Raw genomic sequence first — 18,030 nt, 5'->3', positions numbered from 1 at the left:
TCTTTAAAGAACCATTTTTAAAAAGGTTCTTTGAAAAACCATTAAAGGTTCCCCAAAGAACCATTTCTTGATGGTTCTTTGGGGCACCTTTAAAGGTTCTTCAATGAACCACTGAAAGAAATGGTTCTTCAAAGAACCATTGTTTGAAAGGTTCTTTGTGGCACCAAAAAAGGTTCTTCTATGGCATCAGTCTAAAGAACCACTTTTGGTTCCAGTTGGCACCTTTATTTTTCTGAGTGTAGCAGTGTGTACACCTGAGACTGCCACCTGTCTGTCTGTCCTGCACTCTCTCTCTGTTTCTTTCTCTCTGATTGTGTAATAAAAGTATGAACATATATTTATAAGTTACACTTGTGTTTGAATCCTGTAGCTTATCACACATTTGATTTCCATGTGTGACAACTGCAAGTGTCCAGAGTGAGGACAGACTGAGGGACCCACTGCTGCACATCATCTGTGAGGCTTTGCACCCCTGATGATCCACCAGGACAAACTCAGCAGTGTGTGAGGAAGAGGAGGAGGAAGAGCCAGCAGCAGCTGACAGATGGAGAGAATAGACAGACTGTTCCCTGTTTGTGAAGGACTCCTAGGAAAGTTTAACATAATTAATTGTCTGTGCTGAATCAGTCTTATTAGTTAATGTTCAAATAATTTTATCATTCCAGTGTTTTCAGTGTGGGAGAAAGTACTCAGGGCATTCAGGTTACACACTATGAAAGGCAGCAACAAGTTTAACATTCAGAAACCTAAAGTATGTATCAGCAGCAGAATGGAGCTAAAAATAAATGTTTGTTTCAGTTCTATGAAGCTTTGAGTATTTTGGATTAGTAGCACTGCTGTGTTTGTTGCATCATATTGCTGTAATTGTTTATATGCTTCATATATTCTGAGGTAAGTTGATCTATAGTGTTACATCATATTCTATAAGGATGTTATGTGTTTGTATACTTTCTGCCCAGTTTGACCCATTTAGCAGAAGCCAGCCTGTTTAAGGCTCTGATATCTATTCTGTATGACTTAAAGCAGTTATGACATGGTCTGATTTTCTCACCCAATAAAGGAATATTCAGTATATCAGTCTACTCTTCATTCTATCAGAAGCAGTTATCACAGCTCGCACATTTGCTTTTTTTACACATGCATGGAAGCATTGAGCCAAATGTAATAATGCCAACATATTAAAAGAACAATATTTGTCTCTTATATACAATACATCTCTATATACACTGTCAAAGATACTTGTCTTTGAGTGAAGATTTAAGGTGACAGGAAATATAAATAACTGCAACTTGAATCTTTGACACAGAGTTAGAATAGAATAGAATAATCCTTTAATTGTCCCACAAGGGGAAATTTGGTTGTAACAGCAGCCAAAAAGACACATATACAAACAAACAGAACAGAAACATACACAATTTTTCTTATATATTTACATTAAGGACAATGGTTACTGTATACAGTTCAAGCTCACTGCTGTAATATATCCTGTAAAAAAAAAAAATATATATATATATATATATATATACATATATATATCATAATAATCTGACAATACGTATAATATTGGCCATATTATATTTACATTACCACAGTGAGATGATTTTAGTCTCTTGAACAACATTAGCTAATTGGTATTTACTAACTAATCTTAAATGACTGTTCAGTACAGAAATGAAGCCCAACAATCATGTTTTACAGTCCCGTGGTCTCAGCCTCAGATACTCAACTAATCAAAGTGATGTCATGACAAAACTGAATGACCAAAAAAACACTTTTTTCTCCTTCATTTCTGTCAAACAATGCTGTATGACACGTTTCTCCCGGTTAGTATCATGGTTGCTAGGCAACCTGAACAGCGCGACGAAGTTTAGACCGTCCCATTTCACAAGCCTCTCACTTCCGCACTTCTCGTACTTATAGTACGCACCGTACGTAATATGCGTAGTGCGCGTACTTCAAGCGTGTGGTCTCTTAATTGGGACACAGCCAACGACCACCAGCAGAAGGAGCAAGGAAGGACACAGTCAGATATGTTTGTGATGATGTTCATGGTGGTGGATCAGTGATGGTGACCTGAGAGTGAAGCTGTGGATCCCCCTGGTGGACATACAACTTTTCTCTCTCTGTCTTTATTTAGAAGTTTTTGCCACGATAAAAGGGAAAGGGCTTACACCAGTGTATTTTTTGTGTTTTTATGCTTTAAATGATGCTGAATGACTGTTTAATATGATGCTGCTGTGTGTCTGCTCTGAGCTGCCGCATTTGTTTCACACAGTCAGTCTTTTCTGGAGAAATGGAGAATAGAATAGAAAAAAACCTTTATCAGAATCAGAATCAGAATCAGAATACTTTATTGATCCCTGGGGGAAATTATTTTTTGTTACAGTGCTCCATTTTAAACCAACATTAAGACAAGACAGACAATACGCTAACTAAGAATAGTACAATATATACATATATATACATACATACATACATAAGTCACTTATAAATAAATATTTGGAAAAGAAACATGTGTAGTTGTAGCAGCAAACAGTGTGTTAAGTGGATGCGTTGTACAGGGAGATGGCCACAGGCAGGAATGATTTCCTGTGTCGTTCAGTGGTGCTTTTCGGTAATCTCAGTCTCTCACTGAACGAGCTCCTGTGACTGACCAACATGTCATGGAGTGGGTGGGAGGTGTTATCCAACATTGTCTTTATCTTGGACAGCATCCGCCTCTCCGACACCACCTTGAGGGAGTCCAGCTCCATCCCCACAACATTGCTGGCCTTACGGATCAGTTTATTAAGTCTGTTGGCATCTGCGACCCTCAGCCTGCTCCCCCAGCATGCAACAGCATAGAGGATCGCACTGGCCACCACAGACTCATAGAAAATCCTCAGCATTTTCTGGCAGATGTTGAAGGACCTCAGTCGCCTCAAAAAATAGAGACGACTCTGGCCCTTCCTGTAAAGTGCTGTGGTGTTTTTAGCCCAGTCCAGTTTATTGTCAATGTGTACTCCAAGGTATTTATAGTCCTCCACAATGTCAACACTGACCCCCTGGATTGAAACAGGGGTCAAGTGTTTCCTGGTCTTCCTTATTATCCCACGGATGGGAAATTTGGGGGTCACACGGCTCTTATAGCAAGGGGAATATAAAATATGAAAGGAAGACACAACGTGGTCCTATATACATAAGCAACTGAAGTTCGTATATACAGGTAACAATGTACAGAAATATGTATAGAAAAATTTTACAGAGATATGTATAAAATGTGCAGTGAACAAACAAGCTGATTAGTAAGATAACCAAAAGGATGTTAAACTGTGTTATAGAGTCTGACAACTGCTGGTAAGAATGACCTGCGGTAGCGCTCCTTCTTACACTGTGAGTGTAAAAGTCTACAGCTGAACGAGCTGCTCAGTGCTCGTACAGTCTCATGCAGGGGGTAGGAGGTGTTGTCCATGATGGATGTTAGCTTAGATAACATCCTCTCCTCCCCAACCTGCTCGATGGACTTCAGCGGACAGTCCGGGATAGGACTGTTTAATGTTATTACACAGATTTTATATGAGCTGAAACTGTGATGTAGATTGAATTTAGAGCAGGGTTTAGTTGCTTTTTATGTGTATCAGGTATATGTTATCCTGATGCACATATAAGTCTTCATCTTCATGCTTCAGGATTATTTATCTGGAAAAATAACTCAGTGGAAAAAATTCATGATAGATTACATGAATGTTGTATTTACCTTTGGCTATTACTGAGTGTATATTTGTTTTTTACTGTCTCTGTATCCTGTATATACAATTAATTACACATGCACAAAGCATGAACTGTTTTTATGGGAAAATTACAAGACCAAGCAATATGAAAAAAGTGTACTTAAACAGTGTGACATTATATATTTACTAACATTTGTATATTAGTTATATATTTAATAAATAATTTATAAAGGGGAATCGTAATTTTTTTATATGTTTGATATTAATAAAGTTTAAAACATTAAAAAATAAAAGAGCGGGAAGTGGTGGGCGGGCCCAGTTTGGAAAACACGAATGCGCATGTGCAGTGGGTCAACCAGAACAAGCCCAGTAGGAAGAAGACAAAAGTTCGGCCGCCATTTTGGGGCAGGAGAAGCGGTTCTGCCGAAGGCGGAGTGGGACGGCGCTAACACCGTCTCCGAGTGGAAGCTGTGTTTGGAACACGGAGCTAAAGAAGGAGCTGGAGCCGAGAGGAGGAGCGAGATGAGCGGGCCAGAGATGAGTTAAAGGTCTGAATAACCTCCAGTGTGTTACAGAACGGGACACAGAGGACTGCAGTCCGAGCAGAGAGGTCAGAGGGCGGCAGGCTGGCCTCCAGGTAAGCTCGTTAGTGTGGAGTTACTCCTCTTCCTCACAACTCCCCCCTCACGCCCCTCTTTCTCCTCCCCCTTTCTCTACTCCTCACCTGAAGCCGCCTCCACCTCTTCAGTGAAGTGTCCCTCTGTCGGCTTCACTTTAACTTTATCCAGTTAAGTACCTCTTGAAGGTGGAATTACTCAGCTTTTCATTTTTGTAAAAGTTGTAGCACCTGTGACTGATTTACGGTGGTTTTTAACTTATTTCCAGCTTCTGTCCCTTAGGATTTTGGTGGTTTAAAGTGGTATTACTGAACTGTCAGTGTAGGGTTATGAAGGGTTGTTGCTGATGATCCTTAGGCATTTTAATGTGGTATTAGTAATCCTTTTTAGTGTTTTGTTTTACATAACGTTTGCTGGGTTTGAATCATATTCTGTTTCTCCTCAGAGCTGCTCTATCACTTCCGCCTTAAAATCTACGGCCACACAGCCAGAAGAAGACCTGGAGCAGATTCTCAGAGGTGGGTCTGAACAGGGTGATGGTGCATGTGTTCTCTCAGGTGTTCCCCATGACCGGGTCTGATGTGATTCCTTTTGTAGGTGCCCTAATGGTCCGAGGTCGGGATCTGAGCGACTTTGAGCGCGGCGTCATTGTTGGGGCTCGGATGGCGGGAGTTTCAGTCACCAAGGCCGCCCAGCTTACCGGCGTCTCCATAGGAACAGTGACAAAAGTGACAGCGGCGTACAAGACGCAGGGGAAATCATCGGTGAGCCGTGTGGGGAACTGCGGGCGGCAGCGCTCATTAGGCGAGCACGACGCACGGGCACTGGTGCAGTTTGTGAAGAAGAACCGCAGCGCCACGCTGGCTCAGGTGACGGAGAGCGTGAACGCTGGGCGGAGCCACAGCGTGTCAGCCAGAACGGTCCGCCGCCAGCTACACAGGGAGGGCTACTATAAGGAGGTTACGGTGCCCAGAGCCAGCGCCACAGGAAGCCCAGAGGATTGTGGGAATCGTGAAGCAGAGGGACACTCGGATGACGTTGCCACCACCGTCGATCAGACAAGCTGAACCACATCACAGAGCTAAAAACTGACAGACTTATCGTGTGACAGGAAGAGGAAGTGTGGCCTTAGCTTTAGAATGTCGAGGAACATGTGAGCAGACCCTGGACAGGAGGTGAGAGTGTTAGTTGCACTCTGCTGATCTGACACAAACAACTTCTAGAATGATCCAGTTCGATCTGGTCTTAGTGCTCCTCCCGAGGACTGAAACACACCTGTTCACCTGCGTACACACACACGCTCTAAACATCCAGCTGTGCTGGGGTTAAAGGTCAAACCAAAGAACCACCAGCCTGTGAATCACCCAGTCATGCGAACCATTGATCAATCACAGTGATCAATCCCTCACGCGTGGAAGAAATTCAGTGAAATGCATCTTTATGTTTCAAAATAAAACTTTATTTAAACAAGTTTCCTCTGTCTGTCAGCCTCATAAAAGGTGGTATTACTCATCAGTTGACTTTAATGAAAGTGACTTTTGTAGCCTGATTGGCTGTTAAGGTTGTATTAGATACTTTCACCTTCTTGCATGGAATTGAAGGCTTAAAAGATGATCAGCTGTGAAGATGGAGACACTTTTAATCTGATCTGTTACTCTGAAGGCTTTTTTAAGATGACCAAGCTAAAGAGGCCACCTGAGCAGGACTTCAGGAACCATGTGAATCACCTCACCATTTAGAGCAATGTCTCAGCCAATGAAAGAAGAAAACATGTTCGATCACTTTGACCTCTCTTGATTGATTTGTGTTTAGTGTAATTAATTTCTTGTTGAGAAAAAGTAAGAGTTCTTCAAAAATGTACAACATCAAAATGCAACTGTTAAAAGAGGAACTATTTATTACGTTTTTAATGTTATAGCAGTTAAAATAGTAAAAACATAATGCAAATATTTACAAACATTAATATTAAAGGACGATATATAACAGAATGAAGTAAAAATAATTATAAAATATAAAATAAATATCAATTTATTTGCTGTTTGCATAGTTGTTTTTTATTGAGGGAACAGGAAACCACGTGGCGTAATCACGCAGAGTGACGTCGCTACGCTGTGGTTGTTATTTAGCAGTTATCCTGCTGAGTGTCCAGCCCAAAGAGAAAGATGTTTTTGAATTAGTTGGTTAAGCTTAACCGGACGGTGGGACTCCTCCAGCTTCTCCGCCTGCCGCCCCATGAGGCGTCCGGATAATTCAGCGACATTTAACGGCGTAGAGTCCGCCAGCAGCTAGCTTAGCTCACCGGCTAGCCCCGGCTACTTAGCCGCTTAGCTGGCTCCCCCGGCGGACTTCGGGTTGGTAAATTTATTCAGTTTTTAATTATTTAACGGGTCCACAGTTGTGGTAGCTTTCTGCAGTGAACACCTTACAAATCATTAACTTGTTTTTGAAAATTCAGCGCAAAAATAACCCACCAGCTGTGATAGACGGGGCAAATATATTTATTTCTATAGTTAAAGGAAGATCTGAGGGAGAACTGCCACAAATTCTGGTGATAATATATATAACGGTCATTTAAAACATCAAATGTCCCAGTGTTTGTGAAAACACAGAGTTGTGTTTTGTGGCAGGGAACGATGGTGAGGTTAAAACCCCGAAATTTTCAAATGGACTTTGGTCTGCCCAGCATCGATTTTACAGTAGTTTTATATCGTGTTTACTCGCATATGTTTAAAATTCACTGGCAGGCATAATTTCCGGGATGTTTTTTGATTTGATCTGAACGTTGGTGGTTAGAGTTCCCAGCCCCAGAAGCCCAATATGTGGCCATTCAGAAATGCATGTAAGACCTTTTTTTTTTTTTTTTTTTTAAGCAGCTATATTATTCTGAACAGATTAGTTTTGTCTGATTTATTTGAGGGCTCAGACTACAGATTAATACACATAATAACTACGCTACAAATTTCCTGAAATCCTTTGTGCATGGTGTAGCAGTCCTTACCCATATTTATAGTAAAAGTTAGTTTTTAATTACTGTAGGATTCTTTAAGTTAATATTTTTTTTATTTTTTTTTAAAGCTGCAGGACAGTCATGTGACAAAATTGCTTTAAATCTACTGTTATTTATTTATTTTTTTTATACACTGAGTTTGATGAAATTCTGCATAACTTGTTCAGTTTTTTAATGGAATTTGGCATAGCGTCCCCTGTACATCCAATTCTCTGGATACAGCAGCTCTATGAGGCGGCTCCTGTACTTTTGCCTGATTTTTTTTTTTTTTTTTTTTTTTTTTTTTGTATGGTCTGAGGTATTCGTGTCATTGCAGGATGGCATCTTCCTTCAAGATTCCCAAGAAGAAACATCCTCATGGCTCTGACTCCAGTCCCCTAGACATGCAGTCACCTCTGTCCCGCCTCCAGACCTCCACCCCTCGACTAAAGGTGGTATTCCTAAATCTTCCTCGTGTCATCCGTTTGTCCCCGTGAAGTGATATTACATTCCTTTAATCCTCTGATTAACCGTTTAAGGTGGTATTAATGATCTGACAGGTTAATTGTTTGGAATATTTAAAGATGGTGTCTGTAAACTTTCTCATGTTTAGTTGATTAGTCATATGAAAAGCTAATCTACAGTTTTGAGTACTATTAAGGGTTCTTAAGGTAGAATAATTGAAAATTCTGCTTTTAAGGTGACTGATTGGAAGGAGTTGCCCTTATATAGAGTGTGCAGAGTGCATATCAGGATACTTCCACTCCTTCCACTCAGTCACCTTCCCCGCTGAACAGGAGGCAACTCATGAGACACCACTCCTTTTTTAAGGTGGTACTAGCCCATATTCTTGATGTGTGGTGATGATTTATGTTAAGGCTGTTTTGAGTAAGATTGATTTTACTTAAGGTGATATAAGTTGTTGTTTTAAAGTGTCCGACCCATTCAGTTATTTAAGGAAAGGCTCATTTAAGGTGGTATCTATAAAGTGTTGGACCTTTTTAAAGGTGGTATGTTTGAGTTAATCTGATTGAGTTTTGTGTGCAGTTTTATGGGAATCAGTCTGGCAGAGGTGGAACTGACAGGATGCATTCTGGGAATCCTGTGGGCGCTTTGTCAGCCAGACAGAGGTGAGTGCAGCACCCTCTGCAGTCTAAATAGTTTATTACACTTTCCATGAAATGTTAAAAGTAACCAGGTCATTTCCTTGCAGGACACCGTGTAAGCAGCTCTTAGGAAACTTCAAGACACAGCAGGTACTCAAGAGCCCCATCGGGGGCGGAGCTTCAGACGCCAGTCAAAGAGCAGCAGGCAGCTGGAGCTGCCAATCACAAGCAGGACAGAGAGAAGTGACCTCAAGCTGTTTGTCAAACAGGTGAGTTTTTCTTTTTGCACTCAATAATTTAACGAGCTGAAGCTGCACCAACATCCGCTTAAAATCATAGACTTCATACCAAAATCTTTTTAAAACTAATTTTATTGTTTGTTTTTTGGGGGGTTTTAATACAAGTTTTAGGCTCCTCTGCATCTCTAATCATAACCTTAATGTTTAGATTTACTAATGTTGACTTATTTGTTTGTACATGTCATTCATTTGAATTGAGAGTTTACAGTTTTTAAAAAAATCTTCCGGTATTTAAATTTATAAGCATGATTTATTTTCTACTTAATTTTTTTTTTAAATTGGTAGTATTTTGTCACATTTCAAATATCTTTCATAAATTTAGTTTCACCCACTGTTTTGTTGTTTTAATGACATTTAATGCAGCGGTTTTACAGAGTTTATATTTTAATATGTCCTTTGGTGCAATATTTTAATAATATTTTTAGGTTTCTACTTAAATATTTCTTATTTATTTATTTACAACCTAATGTGTTTAGGGAGCATTTCTAAAGATTTGTAGTTATTTTTTTATTAGTTATAATATTACAATAAATATTATTAGAATATTATTAATCATGTCCTTATTATTAGTTGGAAAGTTACTTTTTATTTTCTCTAAAATTTTTGTAGATTTGTTTCATGCTACTTACTATTAAATGTTTCAATATTTCTTTACACGTATTGACAGGCTTTAGATTTTTTTATACTTTAATTCAATGATATTTCATTGGAATTATTTTGTTATTAACTATAATTGTAAAAAAGAAGTTTCTGATATACTTTTAAGTCTTTCATTAGTGACGCAGGCTGCGAGATAATTTAAATAATCTCACTGAGTGTCTCTGTTTTCTCCACCAGATGGCGTCCTAAGAGAGCGTCTGACCGGCTGCTGCAGCCTGAGGTGGCTTTAGAGCACCTGTCTCCACCTCAGAAGAAGAAAGAGCTGTCAGGTTAGCTTTTCACAGGTAGAGAGAGGACTGTCTGAGATTTATTGATCAACGTGATTGATCGTCATTTCTTCTGCAGCTTTGGTCAATAAAAGGATCTCAGTGGACTCTGTGGACTCTCTGGCTGAGTTCAGAGGTGACGAGCATCTTGGGAGTTTGAGTTCTTCTACACTGGGAGACAAAAGGTGGAGGAGAGTTGAGTCTAATGGAGACACTTCTGAGAAGGTAAAGGTCAAAGGTTGCTGCACTTTCACAGTGAAAGTCACAAAAAGTAAAGTCATGAAACTTAAGTGAGGGGAGTTGCAATATTTTCGCAATAAAATCATCAAAGGTTTTTCAGAAAAATAAGGTTTGCAGAGTAGGCAGTATTTTCACAATAAAATTGTTTAGGATTAAACAGGTACACCTGAGATGCAGGAAAAAGTTGCAGAGAATAAAAAAGGTTTTATTGTGAATGTTTTGTAAACTTTAAATTTCCTGTTACAAACTGGATCTTCACCTTCGGTCTGATTGTTTCAGAGCGACACAGGAACTCCTCCCAAATCTCCTTTGAAACAACAGACAAAGAACTCTTCTATCTCCAGATTGAATCAAACTTCACCCTCAGGCCCACAAAGGCCTGAGGGTCACGATAAGACCATCTCCATGGTCTTATCGTCGTCGACGACGCCAGTAAGGAGGGTGCGACTTGCCTTCACCAGCAACCTGAAGGTCAACGACAGGGAGAAGGAGAGAGAGAGGTGGAGGCAGTTCAAAGAGAAGACTAAGAACAACAGGTCAGCTGTCCTCCACCGTCGACTGAGGACACCCAAACCGAAGCTGAGCCAACCAACTGAGCCGAGTGAGTTTGATTTCCACCAATTATGTGATGGAGTCTAAGTATATGCTCCATGTTTAGTGAGCGAAATTCTAGGATGTAAATTGGCATTAATTGGAAAATCATGTTTATTTTTCAGCCCCACAGCTTGATGCTTATGGGGGAAAAGTGACAATGGTGACATGATTTGAAGGTTCTGATGTCGCTTGTTTGTTTCTTCCTTTAGTCGTGCTGTCCAGTGAGGAGGAGGAGGACTGTGAGGGAAACGGAGATGAAGCAAAGAGGACGTCACATAGCAGCAACCAGGTCGATGAATCTCGTCAGGGAAACTTTGAGAAGGTGCAGGTAGGTAAATAGAACAGAAACAGAGTTTCTTCTTTGGAAACTGAGGTTTGATGCTTTCTTGCAGAACTAATAAAGTAACTTTGTTTTATAACATGTTCGACAACAGCGGCTTCAAAATCACGTGGGCATCTTTAATAGTTATTCATGGTGTTCCTCAGGGCTCTGTTTTTGGTCCTCTGCATTTATTTTATAGCTCAAGGATGATTCAGTCTTTTTTTTGTCCATTCTTGGTTTGATTTTCTTTATTTTGTTTTCTTGTCGTTTAGCCCAGGTTTAGAGCATGTTTAAGGCGTGGACTTTCAGGACAGAATAAAATGTTCTATCTATAAAGCTCAGAGCACATTGTTGTTTTAAGGTGTACAAATGCTGGTAAAGGCTGTTAAAATATGACATAAGTGTTGTCTTGTAAGAATGCAGGGCACTGAGGAACAAGGTGATTACCTCTGACTCGTGACATCTGCGATAATTAAACGTCTGTAAGTGAGAAATAAAGGCCGAAGGGTTCATGATAACCTCACCCAGAAGTCAGCCGGGTTGTTCCTCAGATAATCCGAAAAAAGCACAGGGGGGATCTCGCTGGCGGGACAAGCGGCGGTGGCGGCTGCTGCTGCTGCTTTATGAGAGTCACGTTTAAGAACAGCAGGCTTTCATTTCCACCTGCAGCTGCTCAGAAACAGGACGCTGCTTAATGTGGTGCACTCGTGTGACCCACAAATCCGGCATTTTAAAACCATCACTTCATCCACAACAAGCAGACGTTTCAGACTGCCTTTCCAAACAATGTGGTTCTGTTTATTAAGTTTAACAGCAGATGATTAAACCAGGATCCACTTTAACCAAAGAGCAGAGTCTGGGCTCTGCACGGGTCCTTAGAGGTGATGTTTATTAAACTCATGAAATTCAAAGGTATTAAAAGGATTTGGAGCGTGCAGTCCGTGCAGATGTGTTTGCATGCAGTCCATCAGAAACCCAGCACAGTGTTGTGACGTGATGATGGTGTTGGTAGAATGCTGAAAAGTGGGCTTGGACAGGAAAGAGAACAACAGCAGGGGTCAACAGGCAAAGGAACCAAAAACAGCCCAACGAGACAGAAGGCTACTGCAAGTGACCATTTTCATTGTTTTATCATTAGTGTGATTTGTTTTTTTGTTACTAAAACTGTATTAGACTAGTCAGTTACAGAGTGTTGGAAAGTCCTGCAAGGCTCAGCCAAGAACAGTCACAGTTACACTTGGCATCAAACCATCAGGTTTAGTAAAATGTAACATGGCCACCTTTAGGCTCATGAGCAAATAGAAACATTGGAAAGCGTAATGTATGAAGAATGAAAACCAAAATAGGAAGATCCACAGTGAAAATTAAACTAACAGAATCTGCAGTCCCTCCGTGGTTAGATGGACTCCATCATCTTGGACTTCATCTAGGTCTCTTTTTCTTTGTCTCCTTTGACTTTGACAAAGACTTTGTCTTTGTCTTACTTAAGACATCTCTTTTTCAGTCTCCTTCTTTTTTCTCTCCTTTGTCCTGTAATCATCTTCTTCGTCTTGTCTGTCGTCTTCTTCACTATTATCTTATTCATTGTTTTCTTTGCAGTTGTCTTCATTGGCTTTTTTGTCTTCTCCTCTGTGGTCTTAAATCCAACCAGACCCTAGTCGATGAGCTGCTAAAGTGAGGGCTACCCACTGCACTCTGCACAGTCAGCAGATTATATTTAATTTGCAACAAGAATTCGATGAATAAAACATTTCCAGGAGACTATGAATGACCAAAGATCCATTACCGGTCCAGATCATCTTCCTCTGTCGACCGCTGCCTTTAGGGAGGCACCACATGTGATAATGCGAGTGTTTGATTTGGCAAAGATTTAATAATCTGTAGGAAAAACAGGAAACTTCACAATAATGACTCCGTGTGTGAGGAAGAGTTTGAGCACAGGAGGAAGAATTAATTACAGTTTATGTGTAAATAATCAGATGATGGAGTGTAGAATGGTGAATTCCCCTGATTTAAACTGTTCCTGATGCTGCAGATTAATAATCTCAGTGAGAATCAGATACCTGTGTGGTAATCAGTGCCAGCTGCTGCGGTCTCTCCTGTTAAGATGACCCAGTTTAGCTGCGGGGCGTCCGCGAGCTCTCGGTCGCATGTTTGAGGCCGCGGTGAGTCACCTCATTTGTTTGTGGCTCTGCCGGCCTGTAAATGCTCCTCTAAGCAGATCCAGATTGGACCTGAGTGTTTGTTGTTGTTTACAGACTGAACCTGATCCCAGCTGAGAGTACACCATCTGCTGCACAAACAGTCGCTCGCCCGAGCGTCTGCGGCGCTTTTATTGTTTGCATTATTGTATTTTTACTGCTCTGTGTGTTAGTGGCTTTTTTCCACTCACACACATTGTACCTGTGGGCTCACTCTGTCCCTCTGCGCTGTCTAACAGGCTCCCAAACCAGTTCCTGTGACGCCACCGTCCTTCCTGCAGCTGGAGTTCGCCTCTCTTCACGCCGGCCTCACGGCTGCAGATGCTAACGGGCCGATTATGGTGAGACAGTTTGTCACAGCTTCACATAAACCTGTAAACCATAAACACGGAGACGCTCAGTGTGACGGGACACAGGAGCATCAGTGCTCTGTTATTTGTGATCTGAGGTGTGGCAGCTTTACTGAGTCACTGTTGTGGGGTCTCTCCTGCCCACAGACAGGAGTGTCACTAACAGCATGTTTACAGCTCCTCTTTCCCCTCACATGTTTATTTATGCTGATAGATAAAAAAAATTTCTGCTCTTAGACCCTCTGCTCTGTTTTCTGACTGTCTGCAAGAACTGCAGGTGTTTTTGTTGGTGGAACAATGAAAATTTCAGATGTTAATTAAAATTAAAGGAAAATATGTGACTTTAGTCACATGATTGTAAATTTACAACTTTTTTCATTGTAAAAATTTCAAAATGTCGTTTATTGCATTTTTGTCATAAATTTGCAACTTTTATCTAAGAGTGTCCAAGTGTTTTCCATCAAATTTACCTGTTTTTTTTTTTTAAATACAATTTTTTTTAATATCTAGATTTCCCATAAATTATGACTAAAATCTCAGAGAACACCTTTGTTTTGTGAATGTACACAATAAAATATTCCTTTTTTTTTTTTTTTAAATTGATATGTTTACATTAACAGCTAAACTTTAGGTATTTTTACTGTGACCCTGTCTCCCAGCTCCAGATGTGCTGAACCCTTTAACATACTGTAATGTTTTGCTGCTGTGAAAATGTGACGTTTTTATATAGAAGGGTCTAAATGAAGGCACATAATGTTACAATAATGAAACACATTTATTGACTCTTTAAAATCGATACCTCACTGATCTACATTCACGTTTTTAATCTAATAATAATAATAATCCTAGTACCTTAAACTGGTCACACTGGAGTCAGCATCACGTGCCCAGCAGGAGCGCTCAGTCATATGATCACATGATCTTTCTCCACAGGCAGTCGTGGTTTTCCCTTGTTTAACCTGTTTGCTGAGGTCAATCTGCAGTGCGTTTGCTGCCAAGCAGTGGCTGTGGGACGTTCCAGTGTTTGTGTCCAGCTTCTGTGTTTTTGGGTTTAAAAAAAAAAGTTTAACCTTGTTCTTTTTTTTTCCACATGCTAGTCCAACTTTCTGCTGCTTGCTCTGCACTTTTAATAATCCTACATCTTTTCCAGCATCTTTTATTTTCTTTAGTGTGTGAGGGTGGGATACAAATGCTGAAGCAAAGGTAAAACAAGAGCCAGAGCTCAGATGAGAAATCGCCGAACTCTGAGTTTACGAAGCGGCTTTGTTTGTTTCCCCCAAGGTCGTAAACATTTCAACCTGTAACGAGTGATTAAAGGTTCAGTTAGAGCACTGTTAAAAAGGAGGTCAGGGGGTCAGTGGAGGGTCTGCTTCTGAATGTCGTCTGTTCAGCTCAAGTTAAATAAACTTTTAAAGTCATAAGCAGCATTTCTTTGTTGTCTAACAGTTTAATCTCTTTCTCTGTTTAGATCACTGAAAGCGGGATCATGATCCCCATGAAAGGTAACTTATCCACCCTCTGGTTCATGTTCTCCACCCACTGATTAGACAGAAACATTAACACTGACACATGCAGTCAGTCAGACTCTTTAATAGTTTTCCAAGTGTAATTTTTAGACTTAAACTCACCATTTACTATATATATATATATATATATATATATATATATATATATATATATATATATATATATATATACATACACATACACATACACACACACACACGTGTATGTGTGTGTATATATATATTAGGGGTGCAACGATACACAAAATTCACGGTTCGGTTCGATACTTTGGTGTCATGGTTCGATATTTTTTCGATACAAAAAAATGTTCATGCCCCTTTAATTTGTCATTTATTAAAATTATAAATATATATTTTAACTCAAAAGTACAGTTTTTAAATTTAATGTTGCTGAAACAAAAGTAATTAAAAAAATAAATATATCTCAGGGCTCTCAAAATTTCAAAATCCCTGGTAGCCCTTCGGGCAGGGACTCTTCAGTTTTTGGTAGCCCAAAATAAATGTAAGTAGCCCGAATAATAATAAAAAAAAAAAAAAAAGCAATTTTTTGATTGATGTTTTGTTTCCTTTACAATATTATACTTTAATGTATAATATTGTAAAGGAAACAAAACATCAATCAAAAAATTGTTGAAAAACAAATTACAACATTGTATAAAAATTACAATCATCAACTCAAATACTTGGTTCTAATTGAACAGAAATTTCTATGAACTTGTAAGAACTGTGTAGGACATGAATCCATCTGTGTCAGATCCTGAATTTGAAATTTCCGCTGAAGTCACGGGTAAGAGACAAGTGGAACCAAGATCGAGGCCATTTGCTTTTTGAAGTTTGCAAAGACTGCTAAATTTTGCCAGTGGTAGTTCACTCTTTGCAACATAATACGCTGTTCTAAACAGATTTTTCAGGTTTATTTTTAGTATGTTATTTGCAATTGGTGTTTGTTCTGGGAAAGATATTGCAGACTGAGCAATAATGCATTTCTTGCATTTCTCATGGCTTCTAATGGGGGGCTTTCTTAAAATGACTGGTCCCAGTAACAAAGGCGCTTGTCGACTCAGAAATCGAGAGAAAACCAACAACACACCCGGCAGAACATTATGTTATTTACACGGGTGCACAGAAGTGGTCCGCATGTGCGCATTCGCTGTCAAAATAAAAGACGCGCACCAGATAAGAAGTTGCAACGTACGTTTGCGTCTATATAAAAAGCACTGTTTTTGTCCGCTAGAGTGGGATTTTCACGGCACATTCTGCACCACATCTCTGTGCGTTCATCATTTGTTTGAAGCCAGCTCACCTCCTGCAACCACTTTTCCGAGAATACGCGCTTCTTTTGTGGTTCGACTCCTGACATTTGTTTGGAGGTAGAGGAACACCAAAGTAATTGCTTAAAGGAGCTTCTTTGACATCTTTAAGAGTTTTAAACAAATGTCTGTCCTCCTGAAAATCTTATGTATGCAAACACGCGTTGCAACTTCATATCTTGTGGCGTTTTTGTTTTATTTGACAGCGAATGTGCACCTGCGGACCACTTATGTGCAGCCCTGGTTATTTAGCTCGTCATATCGCAGCCACAGAGATTCTTTTGTCCATGAAACCATAAAGCTGCACTTTCTTTTTCCTTATAGTCTGATTTGTCATAACTTTTCCGTTTTGTGGTAAGCTTTTCTTTGGCTGTCACTTCTTCACCCTGACCTGTCTTATTTGGCTCAGCAGAACTAAAATATATATCCTGCTGCTTTTACACACACACACACATAATGGTCAGCGATTCTCTGCGATCAACCTCTCACATGTTTAAGCTTGCTGCGGGAGATTTCACTTGTCATGTTTGCATAGTAAGCTAACGATTAATAAGACGATGTCAGAGGAATTGGTGCACAAATTATCATCACTCACCAATCAGTACTGTCGCTCTCTATACACAGTTCACGCGATTGCAAAGTGAAAGCAAAAAACAAGCGCAAATTCAAACACGATTTCAATATGTCACATATTGACAGTGGCTCACCGATGCCAATGACATAATTACCCAGCTACATTTCTGAAAGAATGCAAAAGCATTGACATTAGGGCTGCCACGATTAGTCGACTAGTCACGATTATGTCGACTATTAAAATCGTCGACGACTAATTTAATAGTCGACGCATCGTTTGAAGCTTTGTAAGATCACAAAGGACGCAGGAATGAGTAGTAGGATTTAAGAGTGTAATAACTGACTGAAACAGAAGATGGCAGCACTGCATGTACAAGGATGCCAGCTGCCGTTAAACCCCGAAGAAGAAGAAGCTGTGTCCCAGAATTCATAGCGCAGCCCAGCGCAGTTGTCAACAATGGCGGCAGCTAGTTAGTTTTAACTTTACTCTTATTATTCTTTCTGGGTCACAAAATAAACGTTTAACATATTTTCAGGCGAGAATGTAGCTGTGTAAACCTCAAATATCTGCTCAGTTTATCAAGACACCACATATTTTCAAAAGCACTCCGTTTTCGGAGACGTCTGTTACCCACTAGCTCGTTAGCTAGGCGGGGGCAAGGCTAACTAGAGCCGTGAGAACACTGGACTCCCGGCAAATCGTTTTCAAACCCACCGCCGTCTTTCGCTAGTCAGGTTAAACATATATATAAGTCACTTAGATAACTTAAAAATGTTATTGTTTGGCTTTCTTTAGTATTTTATTTGTTCCTGAGTAAATCGGTTTGGCTGAGATTAAAGTTATAGTTTTTGCACAGCTAAAACTGTCAAGCAGACAGCTGATTATCAGAAGTGTGAGACGCTGGAGAATATACTCCGGTGTCCTGTTATATTTTAGAAAGCAAGGAGTTTATTAAACTTCACCGAAACAATCTGCAAATTTCATTAAAAATTAATAAACTACCATCTTGTCTTTATTTTTAGTTAGCACAAACACTTCAAGCTGTAAGCTAATGATAGTTATATAAGACCAGATGCTGCTGGTGCAATAAGCTGTACGCTGTACGTCCAATGGATGATGATCTGATTAGTCGACTAATCGCAAAAATAATCGGTGACTAGTCGACTATCAAAATAATCGTTTGTGGCAGCCCTAATTGACATATATTTTTCCTTTCTACAATAGCCCGACGGGCAGGGCAGAGATAGATTTTGGTAGCCCGACTGGAAA

At 39.9% G+C, this 18,030-nt stretch overlaps 2 protein-coding genes across 5 annotated transcripts in view; both read left to right on the top strand.

Moving 5' to 3' along the window:
* The first annotated feature begins 4,092 nt into the window (after nt 1-4,092).
* LOC146607810 (uncharacterized) lies at nt 4,093-5,792 on the top strand. 3 transcript variants are annotated; one of them, XM_085348578.1, is made up of 4 exons: nt 4,093-4,347; nt 4,441-4,497; nt 4,773-4,845; nt 4,925-5,792. In XM_085348578.1, exon 4 carries the CDS (start codon nt 4,933-4,935, stop codon nt 5,392-5,394), a length of 462 nt encoding a protein of 153 aa, XP_085204704.1. In that variant the 5' UTR covers nt 4,093-4,347; nt 4,441-4,497; nt 4,773-4,845; nt 4,925-4,932; the 3' UTR covers nt 5,395-5,792. The 3 variants fall into 3 exon arrangements, with proteins under 3 accessions (XP_085204704.1, XP_085204703.1, XP_085204702.1); XM_085348577.1 differs by lacking the exon at nt 4,441-4,497; XM_085348576.1 differs by lacking the exons at nt 4,093-4,347; nt 4,441-4,497; nt 4,773-4,845 and having other exon boundaries at nt 4,864-5,792.
* Nucleotides 5,793-6,430: 638 nt separating this feature from the next.
* The window catches only part of LOC146607809 (sentrin-specific protease 7-like), a 27,514-nt gene continuing 15,914 nt past the window's right edge, over nt 6,431-18,030 (top strand). For both annotated transcript variants that reach the window (XR_014905117.1, XM_085347749.1), the window contains exons 1-10: nt 6,431-6,678; nt 7,651-7,765; nt 8,361-8,443; nt 8,527-8,688; nt 9,556-9,647; nt 9,724-9,869; nt 10,164-10,485; nt 10,688-10,806; nt 13,241-13,342; nt 14,820-14,853. Coding sequence is in view for 1 of the 2 variants with exons in the window: in XM_085347749.1 (XP_085203875.1) it covers nt 7,652-7,765; nt 8,361-8,443; nt 8,527-8,688; nt 9,556-9,647; nt 9,724-9,869; nt 10,164-10,485; nt 10,688-10,806; nt 13,241-13,342; nt 14,820-14,853 (1,174 nt within the window). In the remaining variant the exon portion in view is untranslated. The remainder of the gene's footprint in view (nt 6,679-7,650; nt 7,766-8,360; nt 8,444-8,526; nt 8,689-9,555; nt 9,648-9,723; nt 9,870-10,163; nt 10,486-10,687; nt 10,807-13,240; nt 13,343-14,819; nt 14,854-18,030) is intronic.

Source organism: Diplotaxodon limnothrissa, linkage group LG23 (assembly GCF_057381915.1).
Source record: "Diplotaxodon limnothrissa isolate DT_005_m linkage group LG23, D_limnothrissa_male_GT1.1, whole genome shotgun sequence".
In the NCBI taxonomy this organism is placed as follows: domain Eukaryota; kingdom Metazoa; phylum Chordata; class Actinopteri; order Cichliformes; family Cichlidae; genus Diplotaxodon; species Diplotaxodon limnothrissa.
Note: the sequence above shows the minus strand (reverse complement) of the source record. Positions and strands in the feature narration are given on the sequence as shown.

What these genes read in the sequence shown, in the direction of transcription:
- LOC146607810 (XM_085348576.1), top strand. Translation starts at nt 4,864, where the DNA reads ATGGTGCATGTGTTCTCTCAGGTGTTCCCCATGACCGGGTCTGATGTG.